Source organism: Macaca mulatta, chromosome 2 (assembly GCF_049350105.2).
Source record: "Macaca mulatta isolate MMU2019108-1 chromosome 2, T2T-MMU8v2.0, whole genome shotgun sequence".
NCBI lineage: Eukaryota > Metazoa > Chordata > Mammalia > Primates > Cercopithecidae > Macaca > Macaca mulatta.
The window spans coordinates 143,486,863-143,504,923 of record NC_133407.1 but is presented as its reverse complement, the minus strand read 5'-3'; the positions used below and the strand labels follow the sequence as shown (position 1 = coordinate 143,504,923).

The 18,061-nt window shown below is 46.8% G+C and overlaps 2 protein-coding genes across 2 annotated transcripts in view; one reads left to right on the top strand and one right to left on the bottom strand.

The window, feature by feature from the left end:
* The window catches only part of LOC114676384 (uncharacterized), a 72,985-nt gene extending 63,846 nt beyond the window's left edge, over positions 1-9,139 (top strand). The window contains exon 4 of the mRNA XM_077993344.1: positions 7,164-9,139. Within this exon, the coding sequence (XP_077849470.1) occupies positions 7,164-7,453 (290 nt within the window). The 3' untranslated portion in view covers positions 7,454-9,139. The remainder of the gene's footprint in view (positions 1-7,163) is intronic.
* ITPR1 (inositol 1,4,5-trisphosphate receptor type 1) overlaps positions 1-18,061 on the bottom strand; it is a 355,422-nt gene that overhangs the window by 89,872 nt on the left and 247,489 nt on the right. The gene's annotated exons all lie outside the window — the stretch shown is intronic.

The window sequence follows — 18,061 nt, the reverse complement described above, 5'->3', positions numbered from 1 at the left end:
GGGGATGGCTTGCAGGGGAGCAGTCCAGCACAGAGTGACGACTGTGGGACTCGGATCCTTCCCCAAAGAAAAGCATTTCCATCCGCTCTGAAAGTTGGTCCACTTTTCAGAAGCCCTCGCTCTGGGCCTTGAGAGAATCCAGAGAATGGGATTTTCCATCTCACTGCCTCATAAGACACGGCCCTGACCCATCCAGCCCACGACACCATGGCTGCTCACTTATCTGCTGCAAAATGATTTAAGTTCTCACGCTAAGGCCAAGAATTTGAAAAATGTGGCTGCTGAACAGTGAGCCAAAGCTGGAGTTTCCACGGGCTGAGGTAACTTCTCTGTGGGCATCTTTGATTTTTCCCTTTCCACATCAACTCTGGGAGTCTCAGGGATTTCAGGGGACATCTCCAACCAGACTAACCCACTCCTGCCCAGCTTGAACAGATACTCTGTGGGTGACAGAGCAATGCCAGTGGCTACCAAGAGGTGGGGCTTACCTTGGCTGTCTTCCTACACCTGTGATTAACTGAGAACTCGCCACTCCCTAGGGACCCTCTCTCTGCAAGTTTTATTATAGTGAACGGCAACTGAACGTTTCCAGTTTGCTGGGTGCTAAGTGCATTATGTGCATTATCTCATTTAATCCTCAGAACTACCCCATGGGGTAGGTGCCATTATCATTCCCAGTTTACAGATGAGGAAACTGAGGCCCCAAGAAGTAGCCTGCTGAGTCATCCACCTAATGAGTGCCCTGGCACCCAAGCCCCACCTGTCTGACGCCTCAGCCCTGTTCCCAACCACTAGCTCTGTTAAACGCCTCTCTCCTGAGCAGGAGTCTGTCCTGTTCTGAACACCTTTTGGCATTTTATAATCCACCCCACCCCTACCCCTACCCACCAGGTCTTTCAGAGGCATAAACAGGCTCCTCTCACAGTAAAGAATAGTGGCGGAAGGCACACATGCATTTGAATGCCTCAACTTTCCCATGACGTTTAATACATTTGTTAATATGGGCTCCCAAACAATCCCCTTCTGCAAGCTGAAGGGCTGCCAGGGCTGGGGTAATCAATTATTAACAAAACCATTGTCACACAATGACTGCTGTGGGTCTGGAGTCCTTCTTTTAGAAACCAGTGATTACAATCAAAACTCAAAGACCAGGAACCATGAACTAGGTAATAAAACACACCTGAGTAGGCAGAGCGTGCCTAGAGAACTGGAAGTCGGGAAACCTAAATTTTGGCCTTGGCTTCTTGCTATCCAGCCATGTGATCATGGGCAATTTACTTAACCTCATTTCTGCCCTGGGTTCTTTAGCTAAAAAATGAGGGTCCTACCACCTGCCATGTCAGCATCACATGGAAGCTGGGGCCCAGTAAGGCTGTTATGAAACATTAGGTGTGAAAAACACTTTGATTACTACCAAGAACTACTCAGACGGAAGGTGCTACAGTTGTCTAACAACAGTACCCCTTTCCAGGGAAGGTATAAGATAAGTGGATCCAGAAAGGAGCTGGGTGTTATGTAAATGGACAAAGACTAGTATCCAAATTGCATCCAGTGATAATTCCAGTTGGTTCTGGTAGGTTGAATGGCTTCTAAGTTGACAGCAAAAACACAATGAATAGCAATTCCCATTAACCATCACAATGTAGATTTTTTTTTTTTAAGTTTGGATGGCATAAAAAAAGAACAAGACCGTATCTTTTGTGGGAACATGGATGGAGCTGGAGGCTATTATCGTCAGCAAACTAATGCAGGAACAGAAAACCAAATCCGCACATTCTGGCGTATAAGTGGGAGCCAAATGATGAGAACTCATAAACACAAAGAAGGAAACAATAGACACTGGGATCTACCTGAGGGTGGAGGGTGGGAGGAGGAAGAAGAGGAGAAAAAATAACTATTGGCTACTAGGCATAGTACCTGGGTGATGAAATAATCTGTACAAGCCCCTGTGACATGCGTTTACCTATATAACAAACCTTAACAGGTACCCCCAAACCTAAAGTTAAAAAAAATTTGGCTGAAATTTCACTAGCTATAGAAGCCAAATTTCTGCATGTGCAGAGATAAACATCGTTGCTTCCACTTGTCAAAGTTTAACACACCCAAAGGCAGAATACAAGCTTGTGTCAGACCCTCCTCTCAAACAATCCCAAGCCTTTCCACATAAAGCATTTTCCAACACTTTAGACCAGTCTTGACTTCAGTAAAATTCTGACCTATGAAAAGGGTCTAATCATTAATACAATGGGCATTCAGAATTGGACACTCTCTTGGCATAAATTATCACTCACCCCAACAAAAACTTTTTTGCAAGGTCTGATGGCTTTCAACCAGCCAACATCTGCAGCTCTCAGTTTACCAACCTCTCTCAGGTTGTTTCCAGCTTTAATGAGTTCAGAAATAACTTCCAAGTAGAAAGGAAGTGATGAAGTGAAGCAAGTCTGTATTGGAGAGGTGTCAACATTTCAATTTCATTTTTCTGAAACAAGGTCCTCCCCCATCCACACTGTACAGTCACCTCTTAACAAGTGAGAGACAAACCAGTTTCAACTACCCTGCCAGGTAAGGGTGGGGCAGACGCCCGTCGCTATGCCGGACACCTGAGAGAAAAGGTGGCAGACAAGGAACCCTTCCTTCACTCTTATTAATCTGGTCACTGGGCTCTAGGGAAGGGCCTAAGCTCCAGGGTCAAGGCTAAGGCAGGGGATCTTCATGATGATTTTCAAGGTGAATTCAGTTTTCTTCAGGCAACAAAGTCTAACCTGTTCTATTAAAAACACGTTTCAGGGTCCAGTGTGGTGACTCACAGCTGTAATCCCAGCAGTTTGGGAGGCCCAGGTGGGAGCACTGCTTGAGCCCAGGATTTCGAGACGAGCCTGGGCAACATAGCAAGACCCCATGTCTAAAAAAAAATGTTTTAAACTGAGGAAAAAAAACACCTTTCTTCTGAGCCAGAAAGCTTAACAGCTCTCCTTTCCTGTCTCCCAGTGCCCACGGGAACTGGGACTTACTGGGAAAGCTCTGCCCTATCTGGTAAGCAACGCGGTCCCCTACACCCTGTGTGGATCAGAACACTAACTGTGTCACACATATTCATCAACAACTCAACCAACAAACAGTAATTCCTAAAAAATAAATTTAAAGGTATTATCTTAGGAAGCCTCTGATGGTGTAGGCAGGCTGCTGGCAACCACTGTTTCCAGCAATATTTAACAGTAAAACTGGATTTCAGAGAAATAGGTCAGCCACCACTCTGGAGAACCCTGTGGTTCCGACCCAGGAACAGGAAGTTAAGGACACTCCAAATTTTCTCTGGGTTCAGTGGTCAAACAGATGCCAAAGGCCAGTATCTTCTGTGGGGATACATGGCACCGCCGTCTGTCTCGTCCAGCCAAGTCATGAAGATTGGAAAGCCTCCAGACAAAACAAAGATGACCAGTGGAGTGGCAAATCAACGACACCTTTGAAAACAGACATAAAATAGACGCAACCTCAAAATTTGCCTGAAGTGGAAGGGGACTGTGGTAGGAAGCTCCTTAGTAATCCTCCAGGAGGGCAAGAAGGTATTCTGGTGGCTGTTCAAGCCAACATGAGGCTAATTAAAAAGGTACTCTAAAGCAAAGGAGAGTTTGGTTAGATCTCAGGAAAGACTTTTGCCCAAGGAATCAGAGGGGCTTTAAAATTTCAGTCCATAAAGAAGGAATGAACAATGTGAATTGCATGTCTGGGCTGCAGGAGACACATGCCAGCCTCTGAGGGTGGCTTCCAGGGTTGGTTCTACGATTCAATGACAAGTATCCTCTGGTGGCTCTTGTGAAACTCTCAGGTCCTGTCTTGGCTCACCCACATGATCACTGTGGGAACTGTGACCAGAAGGACACGAAGACCTCCTCATCAGACCTCTACCTTGTCTCATGAACCCTGAAAAGACAGATACAAGAGGTGCTTGGAAAATTCTATCACTAAGTCATCCTCCCGGGAGGAGGGTCTAGTGCTGAGGACCTGGCAGTGACTTGGGTGCTATTCCTCCACGGGGGTGGCAATCTGCATCGTGAAGAGCGAGGGCTGAAGTAGGAGATGCAGGGTTAGGGGAGCTGATCTCTGGGACCAACTCCCCAGGTCTTATTTCCATTCTGTGTACCCGAGGGGCAATGAATCAACACCAATCAATGTTTCCTGTCCTCAATGCTCCAGAGTTCCCAGGGAATTCAACTTGAAATGTATACTGATGCCAAGAATATTCCTTGCCCCACCCATTTTCTGTGTTTGTGCAGTCACATGGCTCAGTGACAGAGCTCTCTATCCTGCATCTTTAGCAAGGTAGAAACGTATGCAAAGGGGTGACTTAGGAACTAGGTGGGTTTGGACAGCTCATTTATTAACTTCTATCCTCAGTTTCCTCATCTGCAATGGAGAAAGAGGAGGAGAACCACTTGAGGCTCTATTGCAAGGAGTACAGGAGAGAAAACAGGTGAGAGCCCACACAGTACCAGCAGGATGTCTACACCAGCCACGTTCCCTTCTCTGCTCTCCACACACCTGTGACAAGGACACTTGGCCGTAGAAGCCGAAAAAAGTAAATCCACCCTGGCCTGCTGGAGGCAAGGACACTGGCTCACAGATGGCAAAGCATCAAGCAAAGCAAGTGCCTCCTTGATGAAGACTCTGCAGTCACCCCTAGTCAACTCCAGTTCTTCCCAACTCAAATGACTCTCGGGTACAGCCAAGTCTGGTCCTGAGCAGAATGTGCTGGGGCTTTTCGTGTCTCCCCACCCACAGAACCATTTTGCTGTGTGCTGGCCCACCAGGTAACTTCCACATGGTCACAGAGAGCATCCCTGGCAGCTGACAGTAAGATGTACAGATGGCCAAGAGGCTAGAGCAGGGCAGGGTGAAATCACACAGCACTCATCTGGGTAAAGCTGCTTTGTATATTAGGGCTTTGGCAGCAGCAGTGCATATCCAAGCAGGGGACAGGCCCAAGCCAACTTGGTGCCCTTTAGAAGCACTGACTAGGGATTGGCAGGAACCACAGAGATCACCTCATCCAGCCCCCACTTGATGACAAGCCCGTCACCTTGGTGGAGCAAATACTTTCCACAGCTCTGCCCCCGACTGACCGCCATGGGGTAGACCACGTCGGCCTCCTTCACTCAGCTCCTCCAACATCCCAAGCACAAGCCAACCCACTTCTGGAATACTCTTGCCCTCTGCTACTCTTCACACAGCTCCTTCTCTTCCCATCTGCTGGGCCTCAGCTTGAATGGCATCTCCCTAGAGAAGCCCTCCCTGACCACCCTTCGTGGCCCCTGTTTGCTTCCCCTTCACACTTCTCTGAAGCTGTGATTTAGCTGATTATGAGCAGATTTCCTATCTCTGTCTCCCACAAGACTGTAAGCTCCGGGAGGACAGGGGCTATGTTGGTCTCATCCCTGACTGTATTAATGCCAACGTGTACAGCACCTGACACCCAGGGAGTGCTCAGTACATAAACATCTGCTATATTAAGCCGGCTGTGGTGGCACAAGCCAGTAGTTCCAGCTACTCCGGAGGCTGAGACAGAAAGATCTCTTGAGCCCAGGAGTTCAAGGCCAGCTTGGTCAACATAGCAAGGCCTCTTCTCTCTCTTTTAAAAAAATTTACTATATTAATGAATGAACAATAATCCTGAAGGAGGTGCAATTCCACAACACTCAAGCCAAGCTTTGCATCCATGGCAGCTGAAGTATAACTTTATGGCCAGAAGATCCCTGCATGTGAAACCTTCAAATTCCTGCTAAGTGGGAAAATGCAGCACACACTGCTGACCAGCCAAAGGCGGCTGATGTGGTCGTGTCACCTCTACAGGCTTATCCGGTTTTTGCACATAACTCTGTGATGGGCTCAGCCTGGCTGGGGATCCTTAATCCATCGAGTTAACTGTTAACTACCCCGGCCCCAGTGACATAGCGGCTTGCATTATTAACTACAGCCCACGAGGGATGATCATTTGTGCACCTTCCGTCTCCAAACCTGGCTTCCTCCCCAGACTTGATAGCTACAAGCTCTGGGCTGAACAGTTTGTGGGTTTGTGTTGCAAGGAGGCTAATAAAAACATATTTCTCAAATACCGTATGGTAAGGGCAACTGAAACACATCCTCCTCGAACAGCAATCAAATACATATATTTTTAAAGTCCTGAATTCCAGGGGAAAAAAGAGGCTTGAAGACTTCAGAGGGTTTACAGGACTATCCCCTTCAGTGTCAGGGCCATCTTGATGAAAAGTCTAAAACCCAGGCATAGGAAATTGGTAGAAACTTTGAGAGAGCCTCTGACAGTTTCAAAGAGGAACTCAGAGGAACTCAGGAAATGTGAGCAATGTGAGCGGGCATAGATTTCTCAGTGAAAAGGAGGGTCAAGGCAGAAGAACCAGAGGTAACTGTGAATATCAAATCAGTTCTCAGGGAAGCGGGGGGTCCAAGTGTGTATGTGAGGTGCCTTCGTCGTCCCTGCATCGGGAATCTAGCTGTTGGCAACTTATAATGAGAAAACAGTCTCAACCACGAAGTTAACTCTGCTGGAAGATTTCCAAAGGGAAAGTCCCTCCAGTTACTCAGAGGGGAAAAAAAAATTACCTACTTGGTCTGGAATCCGGGGATATTTTATGCAGATGTCTCTAACAGAAGTTAATAAAGGGAAGTCAGCTTGCCTCTGATTATTCAAACAGGCTACTGCTGTTAAGGATTGCACAACTTCTGGGCAAGGCAGGGGTGGGTTTGGCTTTTAAAAAATTTTTTCAGCCTGTCCTCATGGAACTATGTATTCTTTTCTAAGAACTTTTTATCCTAACCTCCCTACTCACATCTTCTAAGTGCCTCTGCTCTGGTGGGAATGTAATGGACAACACAGAGCCATCTCAAAACCCTCTGTGGCCACCACCAGGCCGGCCAGAGTGCAGGGGGCCACTCCCTGGGCAGCCATAGGGTTCTCAGCAAGGTGCATTCATCGTCCCTGCTGAGAATCTGATGGGGCAGCATTTTTTTTTTTTTTTAAATTAAATGCAAGCTGAGTAATTTCAACCTGCAACCTTCAGGTAACAGGAGTTACCCAAGCTCCAGGAATTATGACTGTGGGGTAAACCCATTCTCTTGTTTTCTTGCGGTTCTATTTTCTAACACACTAGAGGAGATGGAGACGTCATCACTCCACCCAGGGCAAGAGGACAAAGGAGGATGCATGGAAATACAAACGGCCCTTCTCCTCCAGGCCATACCGACTGTCCAACTAGCAATACACTTCATCTGGTTTTGGAGCAATCTGAATTTGGAATCTGCCAGAGAAAACTTCTATCAGGCAAGATGGAAGACTCCTAGGATAGGTCCCTCTGATGGAGGGGTTGGTAATAAAAAAAAAAATCATGGGAAAAGAAACAGGGGAGGGTGGAAAAAATATACCTTAGAAAACAACTTCTGATGTCCTGGGGCTACACAATGGGGGAGCTGAGCAGTTAGGAAGAAGAGGGAAAATATTCTGTTTCCGGAGACAGCTCCAAGAATCATGAGTAGGTGTGAGAAACAAGGAAGCTTATAGATTTAAAAAAAAAGAAAGAAAGAAAGAAAGGAAGGGGGCAAAAGGAAGGAGTCAGGGAAGGGGGGAGTGAGATCTTTGAGAGACAGGGGAATTAAAAAACACCATAGCAACAACTCAGTCCACCTACCCTGGCCGCCCACCCACAGCCAGATTCTTTACTGACGCATTTGAGAACAAGCTGGTTCCTACCAGCTCAGGAAGGTGAGCAAACCCAGAGAGCTCATTAAATCCCTTCTCAGCGACTCTTGTCTGCCTGCAGATAGTGAGCAAGGAGGATATAAATAGAAGTTATATAACATCTCTTTGTTGATTCCTGTGCTTACCAAAAAAAATGCAGCATGACCTTGTTTTTCTTTAGAGTTTGCCTCGGCCTGCTGGTTGAGGACTTTAATCCAGATAGGAATCATCTTAAAGTTTAAACAGCAGATATAGATTTCCAAGTTAAGGGTGCTCTGCATGGTCGTCCAAGTTAGGAACCCTCAGGGTCAAGTCCTCCTCGGAGGATTAAAAAAAAAAAATCCACTAGCTCTAAAACAACAACAGCAGGTATGGAATCTTGTGGCTTCCTCTTAGAACATTTCCTGAGGTAAATTAAGGAGTAAATTTGATACCCAAGAGCAAAGCATCATTAAAATGGCATCTTGGGTTTTCTAAAGGAGGTTGGAGCACCACAGGTATATTCAAAGGTAACTGATGGTTTCTAAATACCCTCCAGGCATAATCAGTTGTCTTTTTGTTCCTTAACAGGCATGACGGTAAGAGTCCAGTGGATGGAAAAGGCCTTCTCCTTAAAGATGCTTATGGAAATGAGCACTGCACAGGGCAACACAAATCAGGTCCCCTGAAATCCAGCCCAACCTGGCTAGACTCTCCAGTGCCTGTCAGGGCTTACGAACAGGTCGCTTCAGTGTCTTTGTTAGGGGGTGGTTAAAAAGGAGTACATGCTTATAGGGTATGCTGCTGAGCTCCATGGTTTTGACTTCACGTCTAACCTGTTGATGCTACAAAACTCTTTTAAAAACAGTTACCATGGGAACTTTTCCCTGGCAAGCATTCTTCCAGAAACGTTAAAGGTGCTGGTGAATTCAATGCCCTTGGTGTCAATAAGCTTTTGCTGAGTCTTAGAATGTATGGCTTGAAACGAGAGGACTTTCAAACACATAATGCAAAGTTTCCAATGCAAATGTCTTCAGGGTTAAGTGTCAGTGAAACAGGTGGAAAGTAGGGGGGAATAAAATGACCTCAGTGTGTATGGAGGCCCCAGTTAAGCATTTGAAAAATTCTATATACAGTGTTTTCAATGTATCATATATCAGCAAACCAAAATACCCCATAGGGCTATAATCAGCTCAAGGGGTTACTTCAACAAGAGATGCTCTGGCTGTCACTCCTACTATGGGATTTCCTCTCTCATCAGAACTAGTAAGTGGTCAAAACCACAATAATGCATAAATTAAGGCAGGGAATTGGGTATCCAATGTGAGCAATTGAAAAGGTACCCATCTATTAGCTATTTGCCATTACGATACTGGAAGTGCTCAGATGACTCATAAAATGACCAGAATAAAAGTTTGTTGTTTTGTTTTTACTTCAAGAAGATAAAGAATCATGAATTAGTATTCAAGGTTACCTAATACTAACCCTTGTCTAACATGTGAGGAACCAGATCTAGCGTTAAAGGGAGCTGTTGTTGGGACAGGACAAGAGTCCACATCCCCTGCCCAGCGCCTGGTTCTGGGTCATGTCACTGAAGCGCATCAGCCCATCTGTCAGCCAAACCCCACTAGCCTTGTGCCTTCTCTTCTAAATCCCTGTGGAGGAAAACAACTTCTGCCTTCTACAGTATGAACAGTGAGGGTCTGCTAGGAACCAATACAACTTCACGTCCCGATGCAGCAATGTTGCCAGGTAACAAATGTAGAAATATACTCCAAAAACTGTATGTGACAATATACAACCTCCGCTCTGCAGCTGATAACCGAGGGAGTGTTAAAACACCGTGTTCTCTTAACACTTGGGCTTTTGGTGTGAAAATAAAATTAAATGGGATACTTCCTCTTGTAAATATAAGACAGGCATACAACTCACACATGTATCCACTAATTGGAAATAGTAGAGGGGTTTGCAATAGCTCTGCAGTGCATCCCAGCCTTCACTCTTAACCTCAAGATGAATTCCAGAAAACCTACAGAAACAATAACTGAGGAACCTTTCTTATATCGGGGACAAGCTCTCCTCTAACTATTGTGAGGAAGGAACCCACCAGAAGGACACCAGCAGAAATTAAGGAAAAGCTCATACATGGTTATAAAACAAAATGTGCTTCTGTTCCACTCCATTTGATAGGTCTACCTTGAGAACTCATTGGCTAACCAAGCAGTGACTACTTGCTTCTCAGATCAAATAATCAGTGCGGCCTGTTCCCACCCTGAACGAAAACAAGATAGACACTGCTCTCTAGTAGGCAGAGCTCCAAAGTGGGTACAGGGCACTGAAGAGCTCCCTCACATTGGACTCATGTAACTTAAAGGCTGGCTGGCATGGTAGAAAGCTGAGAGACTTCTGAGGGCCTTGTGTTCACATCCCAGCTCTGCCGACTGGCTGACTTTGGGTAAGACACATGGCTTTTTTCAGACTCAGTTTCCTCATCTGCAATTGGGACTATTCCATGTAGTCCAGATAGAGTACCTACTGGCTCCATGCACAGTGCTGGGCACTTCACAAAAATGAGAAGACCCTCCTTCCTTTCCCTTCCCCCAAACATGAATATTCTTCAACCAGTACAGACTCAGATGTGGGGAATATCTGGTGCATTTAGCTTCTCTGAGCAAAACGGGCAAAAGTTGAGATCTAATAATCCTCACACGATGCCAAAGAACATATGCTTCTTTAGATGCAAGCGAAAAACAAAAATTGCTATTAATCTAACTTTTCATAAGGGCCCTGATTAGATGAGCTGCTATCAATTTCTTCCACAGTGAGGAAGTTCCGTAGGACAGTCTTATTGTCATTAACTTTCCTAAGACCTGGGAACCTGGAACTTGCTGGAAGTACATGTATGTAGCACATATAATTGTCATTTGGCAAATGAGATGCCCAGTCTGAAAGGAAAAGTCTTTCATGATTTCCTCCTCCAGAATTCATGGGCAGACCTTATAAACAAAGCAAATACACCGACCACTTGAACTGCCTTCTGATTATCAGGAGGGCACAGTGTCTCCCACAAAGACTCCATTATCAAAGACAACAAAATGTGGAGCCACAAATTCCATCCCGCCTGGCAAACAGATGCAAGGTCCTTGAAGCGGCCATGTCTGTGCCTGGAAAATCGGTGGAGTAAGGAGGTGGCACGGCATGGTAGAGAGGCTACAAACTCATGTTCTGGCAGAAAACAAACCCTGGCACAACTACCAGCTGGCTCTGTGACTCTGAGCACATAACCTTACCTCTCGGATCTTCTATTTCCTCATTAGCAGAAAGGGATCAAAGCAGTACCTACTACATAGGAGCCCCAGGAAGAGTGGATGAGACCATGCAGTGAGGACTCCTGGCTAGCCCCGGCACATGAGCACTTGTTACCACTACTGTCCATCATTATTACAAACAAGAAGAAAAGAGGACTGCTGCCATCATAAGGATATTTCTCCAAGCTGACATTATGTATTTCCTGTGGGATCAGATCAACTTAACTCCCTCCCACACCTAAAGAAGGTCTCCTTTAAAATGGTAATAACCATCAACAACACACGTTCACATTTCACATCCTCATGTTTCTATTCAGAAATGGTAAGAAGGCTAAAGTAACATGGTGGCCACATTGGGTCAGAACTTCAATTTCTACATTTACAGTCTGAGTGCTGGGGAGTCAGATGGAGACTTGACCTCAGAAGAAAGTGCACTCTTGGGTGAGTTAGTGGGTGAGGGAAGATAAACAACCAAAAAGTATGCAAAGTTGCTTTGGATGGGCTGTTACCATGTGTTAAAAGCTTCATGCTGAGCTGAGTGCCTTCCACATATTATCTCAGTGAATTCCCAGAATAATTTACACAGTAGGAGTATCCACACTGATTCATCACGTACACACTGAAGACCTTTCATCCAGCACATGTGGAGGCTCCTCGAGGGGACTTGGGGTGAAGACAGACTTGGTCTCTGCCCCCTTGGGTCTTACAGTCAAGCTCTAGTTGAAGTGTGGTCATTACTGCAGTAAATGAAGCACAGTCCATTATCTCTGCCTCAGGGGATAAGAGGAAGTTTCTAGAGTAGGAGACATTTCTATCAGGGCCCAGGGAGCCTTCCAGGCAAAGGGAATGAAGGCATGTCCACACGGAGCAAAGGCATCTGAGTTCATGGCCCCGCTGGGGATTGGCAGGCGTGAGTTGCAGCTGCAGGACAATGAGTGTGGGGGAGTGAGTGGAGAAACCCAGGTGGGGCCAGATCACGCAAGGCACTGATGCGTTCCGTCAGGGAGGCCATGGACTCCATACTCCACAGAAGGCTGTTCAGATGGGGAAGCAAGTGGTGAGGGTTCCATTTGGGGGGCATCACTGACAACCGCGTGGAAGAGAGAAATGCCCAGAGGCAGGGAGGCCACTAAAAGGCTAACTCAGTTATCCAGGCGAAAAGGCTGGCAAGTGCAGAGCTCAGCAGCCCCATGCTGGCAGGCGGTCAAGCCTGGTGGTCAAGCATATGAGTCCTGAAGCCACAGTGCCTAGTTTCAAACCGCAGCTCCTGCATTCCCAGCTGGGCCACTCTGACTTCACAGTGCCAACTATCTGGTTCATTGTAAGTCCTAACAATGGTTAAACTCCCAGGAGGTAAAGTGGGCACAGATTAGTTCCTGGAGCAAAAGCAAGAGAAAAAGAAATCTGATGACTGCAAAGCTTCTAGCTTGGGTATCCTTGGCTGTTGGTGAGTCCACTGACAAAGCTATGGAACACAAGAGAGCAAATGGAATGGGGGAAGGGAGATGACGGCATCATGGGGTCCTGCTAACTTACAGCTAACACAAGTGGAGATGCCCATCAGGGATTTGAGCAGAAATCTAGAAATCAGCAGAGAGGTGGGACCGGGAGCTATATCTTTGGGAGGTGTTGGCATAAATGGCTGTGGGAGGCCTTGGGAGTAGATGAGATTACCCAAGGGGATCGGTAGAAAAAGAAGGCAAACAGGCTGGAGACGGGGCTCTAACATTTCAGATGTTTTAAGGTCAATTGTACATGCCCTGAGAAGTCCCTGTGTTCACCACTAGGAAAACGTTTGTAGGAGGCACAGAAATAGCACAGCATTAAGCCATAAGGGAGTGACTAACCTGGAAACGTGATGCTTTGGGGTAGGATGGTCAGAGGGGGCTCACAGATCAAAAGTCTGTAATCGCAGGTGTCCGGATTCTCAGGCTACACAGACAATTCCCTAAGGAATGTCCTGCTTTATCTGCCTCCCAAATCTGTGTTGAAAGGTATTAAACTGGAGTGATGGAGTACATCCTGGCAGAGGCTATGTGGGGAAAGCAGAGATCACTCTAGGAAAGGAAACGTCTTTTAAAAAACAACCCTGTCTGCCCCCACCAAAAGGAAGAAAGAAAAGAAAGAAAGAAAAGAAAGGAAAGGGAAGAAGAGAGGGAAGGAGGGAAGGAAGGAAAGAAAAAAAAGACAGTGAGAAAGAAAGAAAGCAAAAGAAAGAGAAAGAAAAAGAGAAAAAGAAAAACAAGAAAAAAAAGAAAAGGGGAAGGAAGGAAAGAAAAGGAGAGGAGGGAAAGAGGAAGGAAGGAAGGAAAGAAGGAAGGATGGAAGGAAGGGAGGGAGGGAGGGAGGGAGGGAGGGAGGAAGGAAGGAAGGGAGGGAGGGAGGGAGGGAGGGAGGAAGGGAGGGAGGGAGGGAGGGAGGGAGGCAGACAGGCAGGGAGGGAGGCAGGCAGGGAGGCAGGCAGGGAGGCAGGGAGGGAGGCAGGGAGGGAGGCAGGGAGGCAGGCAGGGAGGCAGGGAGGCAGGGAGGGAGGCAGGGAGGGAGGCAGGCAGGGAGGCAGGCAGGGAGGCGGGGAGGGAGGCGGGGAGGCAGGCGGGGAGGCAGGCAGGGAGGCAGGCCCGCCCTAGCCTGTTTCCTTGAATTCCCATTTATTAGCTGAGTAAGTGGCCAACATACCTTGGGACTTAGGATATTGCTCATCTGGTGAATATTTACTTAAAAATTGCCATACTAGGGGGTGAGGAGCACAGAACAAAGGGAAAATACTGTGTTTCTTTCCCTTAGGCAGTTTAACATCTACGTAGTAAAGATTAAACAAACTCTGGGGTCAGCAAACATTTTTCCAAAGGGCCAAATGGTAAACATTTCACACGCTGAGGGTCATCACAGTCTGTCACAACTACTCAACTCTGCCCTTGAGGCAGGAAAGCAGTTAGGACAATCCCGAAGGAAAAACTGCAGCTATGCACCAATAAAACTTTATCTACAAACACAGGCGGCTGTCTGGATTTTTCCCGTGGGCTACCATTTACTAATCCCTGAACCTCCAGAGGAGGACTGACCAATCCTCTGCCTGGCAGTTCCCAAGAGGCATCTCATACTCAGAAGTCACTAAAGAAAGTTAGGAAGAACACAGACCTCTTGCTAGACCGGAAGGAAGAGAAAGAAATAATAATATCTGGACCTGTTGAGGATTCAGTGGGATAAAATGAATTGATGGCTTTACAAAAATTTCCAGGTCTTCTCTGTCATTTTTCTCTGCACTTTTAGTAACATTTTAGAGACCGTGGAAAACCTGAGGTTCTCTCTGAAGACATCTCCTCTTAGAAACAAATTCTTAGCCGTGCACGGTGGTTCATGCCTGTAATCCCAGCACTTTGGGAGGCTGAGGCGGGTGGATCACTTCAGGTCTGGAGCTCAAGACCAGCCCGGCCAACATGTAGAAACCCCATCTCTACTAAAAATACAAAAAATTAGCTGGGCATGGGGGCAGGCAACTGTAGTCCTAGCCACTCAGGAGGCTGAGACAGGAGAATTGCTTGAACCCAGGAGGCAGAGGTTGCAGTGAGCTGCGATCGCACCCCTGCACTCCAGCCTGGGCAACACAGTGAGACTCTGTCTCAAACAAACAAACAAGATACAAATTCCTGCTTCTAGCTTTCGCAGGAAGGAAGGAGATTAACATTCTGCTTCCAAAGATCTTCCCCTCCCCCTTCCCCCTCAACAGTTGCAGTCCTGTCATGGAAGGCCAGACAAGCAGATGTATGTCACTGTCCACTTCTGTCCATATTGTTGGTTCTACTACTCAGGAAAGAAGAAAAATCATGCTGGGTCTCCAGCTCCTCTGGAAGCATGAACCAGGATGCACATTCTCCCCTGGGACCACCTCAAAGGGATTGTGCCTCTTACAACCAACCTGGAAGGACTCACGGATGAATGATGCTGACAATTCTTGCCGTAATTTCTTGCCCCGAACTGGGAAACTGAATGCCAGTAGGTGCATGCATTACCTAATATCTGCCATCACTAGGAGAGCTGCGCTAAGGATGACCAGGGCAGAGCTGTGGGAACTGCTATCTTCTTCTGCAGGAGAGCTCACTCAAGTCTGATATGCCTAAGAATGCAATGACTTGTGAATTTTGAGTTTCTTCCTGAAGACCTGGATTTAAACCAAAAATCCCCAAGGATTCTTGTTCAGTAACAGTCCAGTTTCCTGGGAATGGTGAAGAAGGGTGTGAGGTGTTCAGGTTGAAGGCAAAGAAAGCAGGAGGGAAGGAAGGGAAGGAGGGAAAGAAAGGAAAGGAAAAAAGGACAGACAAGACAATGGCCTGGGCCAGGGAGCACTTCAAACCACAAAGAAGTGAGTAGATTGCTGTTTTTCTTTCTGCTTCATCCCAGAATGTCTCTCATTACTTTTAATGGCAAAAACTGCAATTACTTTTGCACCAACCTAAATAACCTGTACCCAAGGCAATGACATTTCCCAATGTCCTGGAGTTCTAAAATCATTTTTAATATACAGTCAGAGGGACTTGGGTCAATTGAGTGTGTAAATAACATAAAACAGAGCGTCCCCCAGGCCCGCTGGATGATAAACCACTACGCAAAAATGGAAAATATCAGAAGTAGGATTTTAGACAGAAAACAACTTTCATAAAATACAGCATGTATTTAAAATAAATAAAAATATTATTAATTAGAGCCAAGCATGGTGGCCAGCACCTATAGTCCGAGCTACTCAGGAGGCTGAGGCAGGAGGATTGCTTGAGCTCAGGAGTTCAAGTCTAGCCTCAGCAACATAGCAAGACCCCATCTCTTAAAAACATATACGAACAAATAAAAATAAGAACATCATCTTGAGATCTTTGTATTGGCCAGACGCTGCGTGAGGTGCTTTCTATAAATAGTCTATGAAACCATCTCAGGAGTTCTCTGAGGTGGGAACTGTCACCATCCTGTTCTCCAAGTCAGGAACCAGTGGGATGAGTGAGGTGGACTTCGCCAGGAGTCCTGATGTGGGCATGTAGGAGGCAGGGCTTGAGCCCAGGCTGTACCCACACCACAAAATCAGCAGCTCCGGCAGCACCTCTACATGTCTACCGGACCACACACTTTACCCCCATGTTGTTTGCAACTCCATAAGGAAGGGACTAGGCTTTTCCAACCCTCATTTTGCAGATGAGGAAACTGAGTTTCAAAGTTGCTCTAACAAACCCCAAGGTCACTCAAGGCTGGCAGGGGCAGAGCTAGAATTCCAGCACAAATATTGTGGTCTGAAGGCCATGCTCCTGTATGTGATAGGCTCTCTCCTTCCAGGGGTCCTCCCCGAGTCCCCAACTTTACTCCACCATTTCTCAAAGGAGCCCAGCTGGTCCTTGAGCCAACCTGGGACAGCTTTGCTGACCCCTCACAGCTTCAGCGGAAGGGCAGGGTCTCTGGGGACGCCTGCTGGCGACAAGTCACTGCCTCCCTCTTTCTTTAATGCCAACAGCTCTCGAACCCCTCACATGCAGGAGGAGAGCTGCCCTGACTCCAATGCTGGCTCCACTCCTTTCCCACATGGATAAAACTGAGGTTAGAAAACACCGCTCAGAAGTGACTCATTCCTGACTTCCCTGCCAAAAACAACACCCATTTACGTAACTTGCTCACACACCAATCTTTTCCTCCTCCTCAGGGTGACTGCCCTGTCAAACCAAGGCTGATCTTCCTCACAAACTGGCCTTCCGTTTCCAGCAGAGGCAAATCAAATTACCCTTTCCACCCTCATCTCTCTGCTAACTGGGGTCAGAGGTAGCCCAACCAACGTGTCCCTCCCACACTGTGTTGCAGTGACTTCTGGAAGGGATGTGAGATTTCCTATCTAACACTGGTTCTTGGGCTGATTTCTTAAGCCAACCTCAAAAAAAAAAAAAAAAAAAAGAGTGTGGTGTAGGAAAGGCCTCATGAACCAGGGATCACTCTCTCTGCTGAATTCGCAGGCCAGTTTCCTGATGGAGCACTTCTCACATTTTCCATCTCTAGCTGCTTACGTGCAGAAAAGAAAACCCTTTTCGGGTGTGTCTGTAGACTAGACTTTGGCATAGGAATAGACGTGGGCAGCCATTTGATACATGAAATTCCCGGTGCTTCTGAAACCAGAAGCAATTAGTCCAAAAAAATGTTTAACCATCTATCCCCATAATGTGCTAGGAGGTTCTCTATGGGCACGTCAACATACATATCCCAAAACATCTGTATTGGCTTAAAAAAAGAAAAATAAAAAACGAGGTATGTCCAAAGATAGCCTCTCCTACTCTTCATTCCAGGTAAGGACAGCCCCTGTCCTTCTGTAAGGAAGAGGAAGCGAAGGGAACTTCCCCCAGACACTGGTGGGAACATCTTAGGAGGAAGGAACACAGAAATTGGCAAGGACTCGAAGGACGGATATGAAAGTGCCGTGAGCCCTGCTGAGCCCCGTGTGTGCCAAAAATTAATTCATAAGCAAATGCTTATTTTATAGTTTTCCACTTGCTACAAAACATCAAGCCACAAGGAAATATTGCTTCTGGGGGCTGGCAGGAAGCGGGTGGCACCAGAGTGGGGAGAAAGAAAGCAGGAAGTTCTCTTCAAGACAAGCGTGATCCCGTCACCTGACAACGTGTCACTCGTTTCTGGAAAATCCATGGGCTGTGGTACTGTCTCCTTGTTCCCACAAGCAGAGGATTCAATGTGAACCCTGCTCTGATGGCAGCCAGGTAGAAGTCTGGGAGTCACGATCTATCCTCAGATGTTATCACCATTGCAGGAGCCGGGACAGGGAGAGTTGATGCTGGGAGACCTGGGGACACCACCCCTGGGAGCCCATTATGCCAGACTGGGAAGTAACTTGTATTTGGCTTCCAGGCATTTCAGGGCTTTAGGTGAGGATGTGATGGATGACAGGGTTTCATAATAAGGGAGCAAACTCCATGAGAGTGCCTAGCAAGCACTGTATGTCATTATTTGTGGATTCCCATAAATTGAATCTTCTAGGGTCTGGACAATG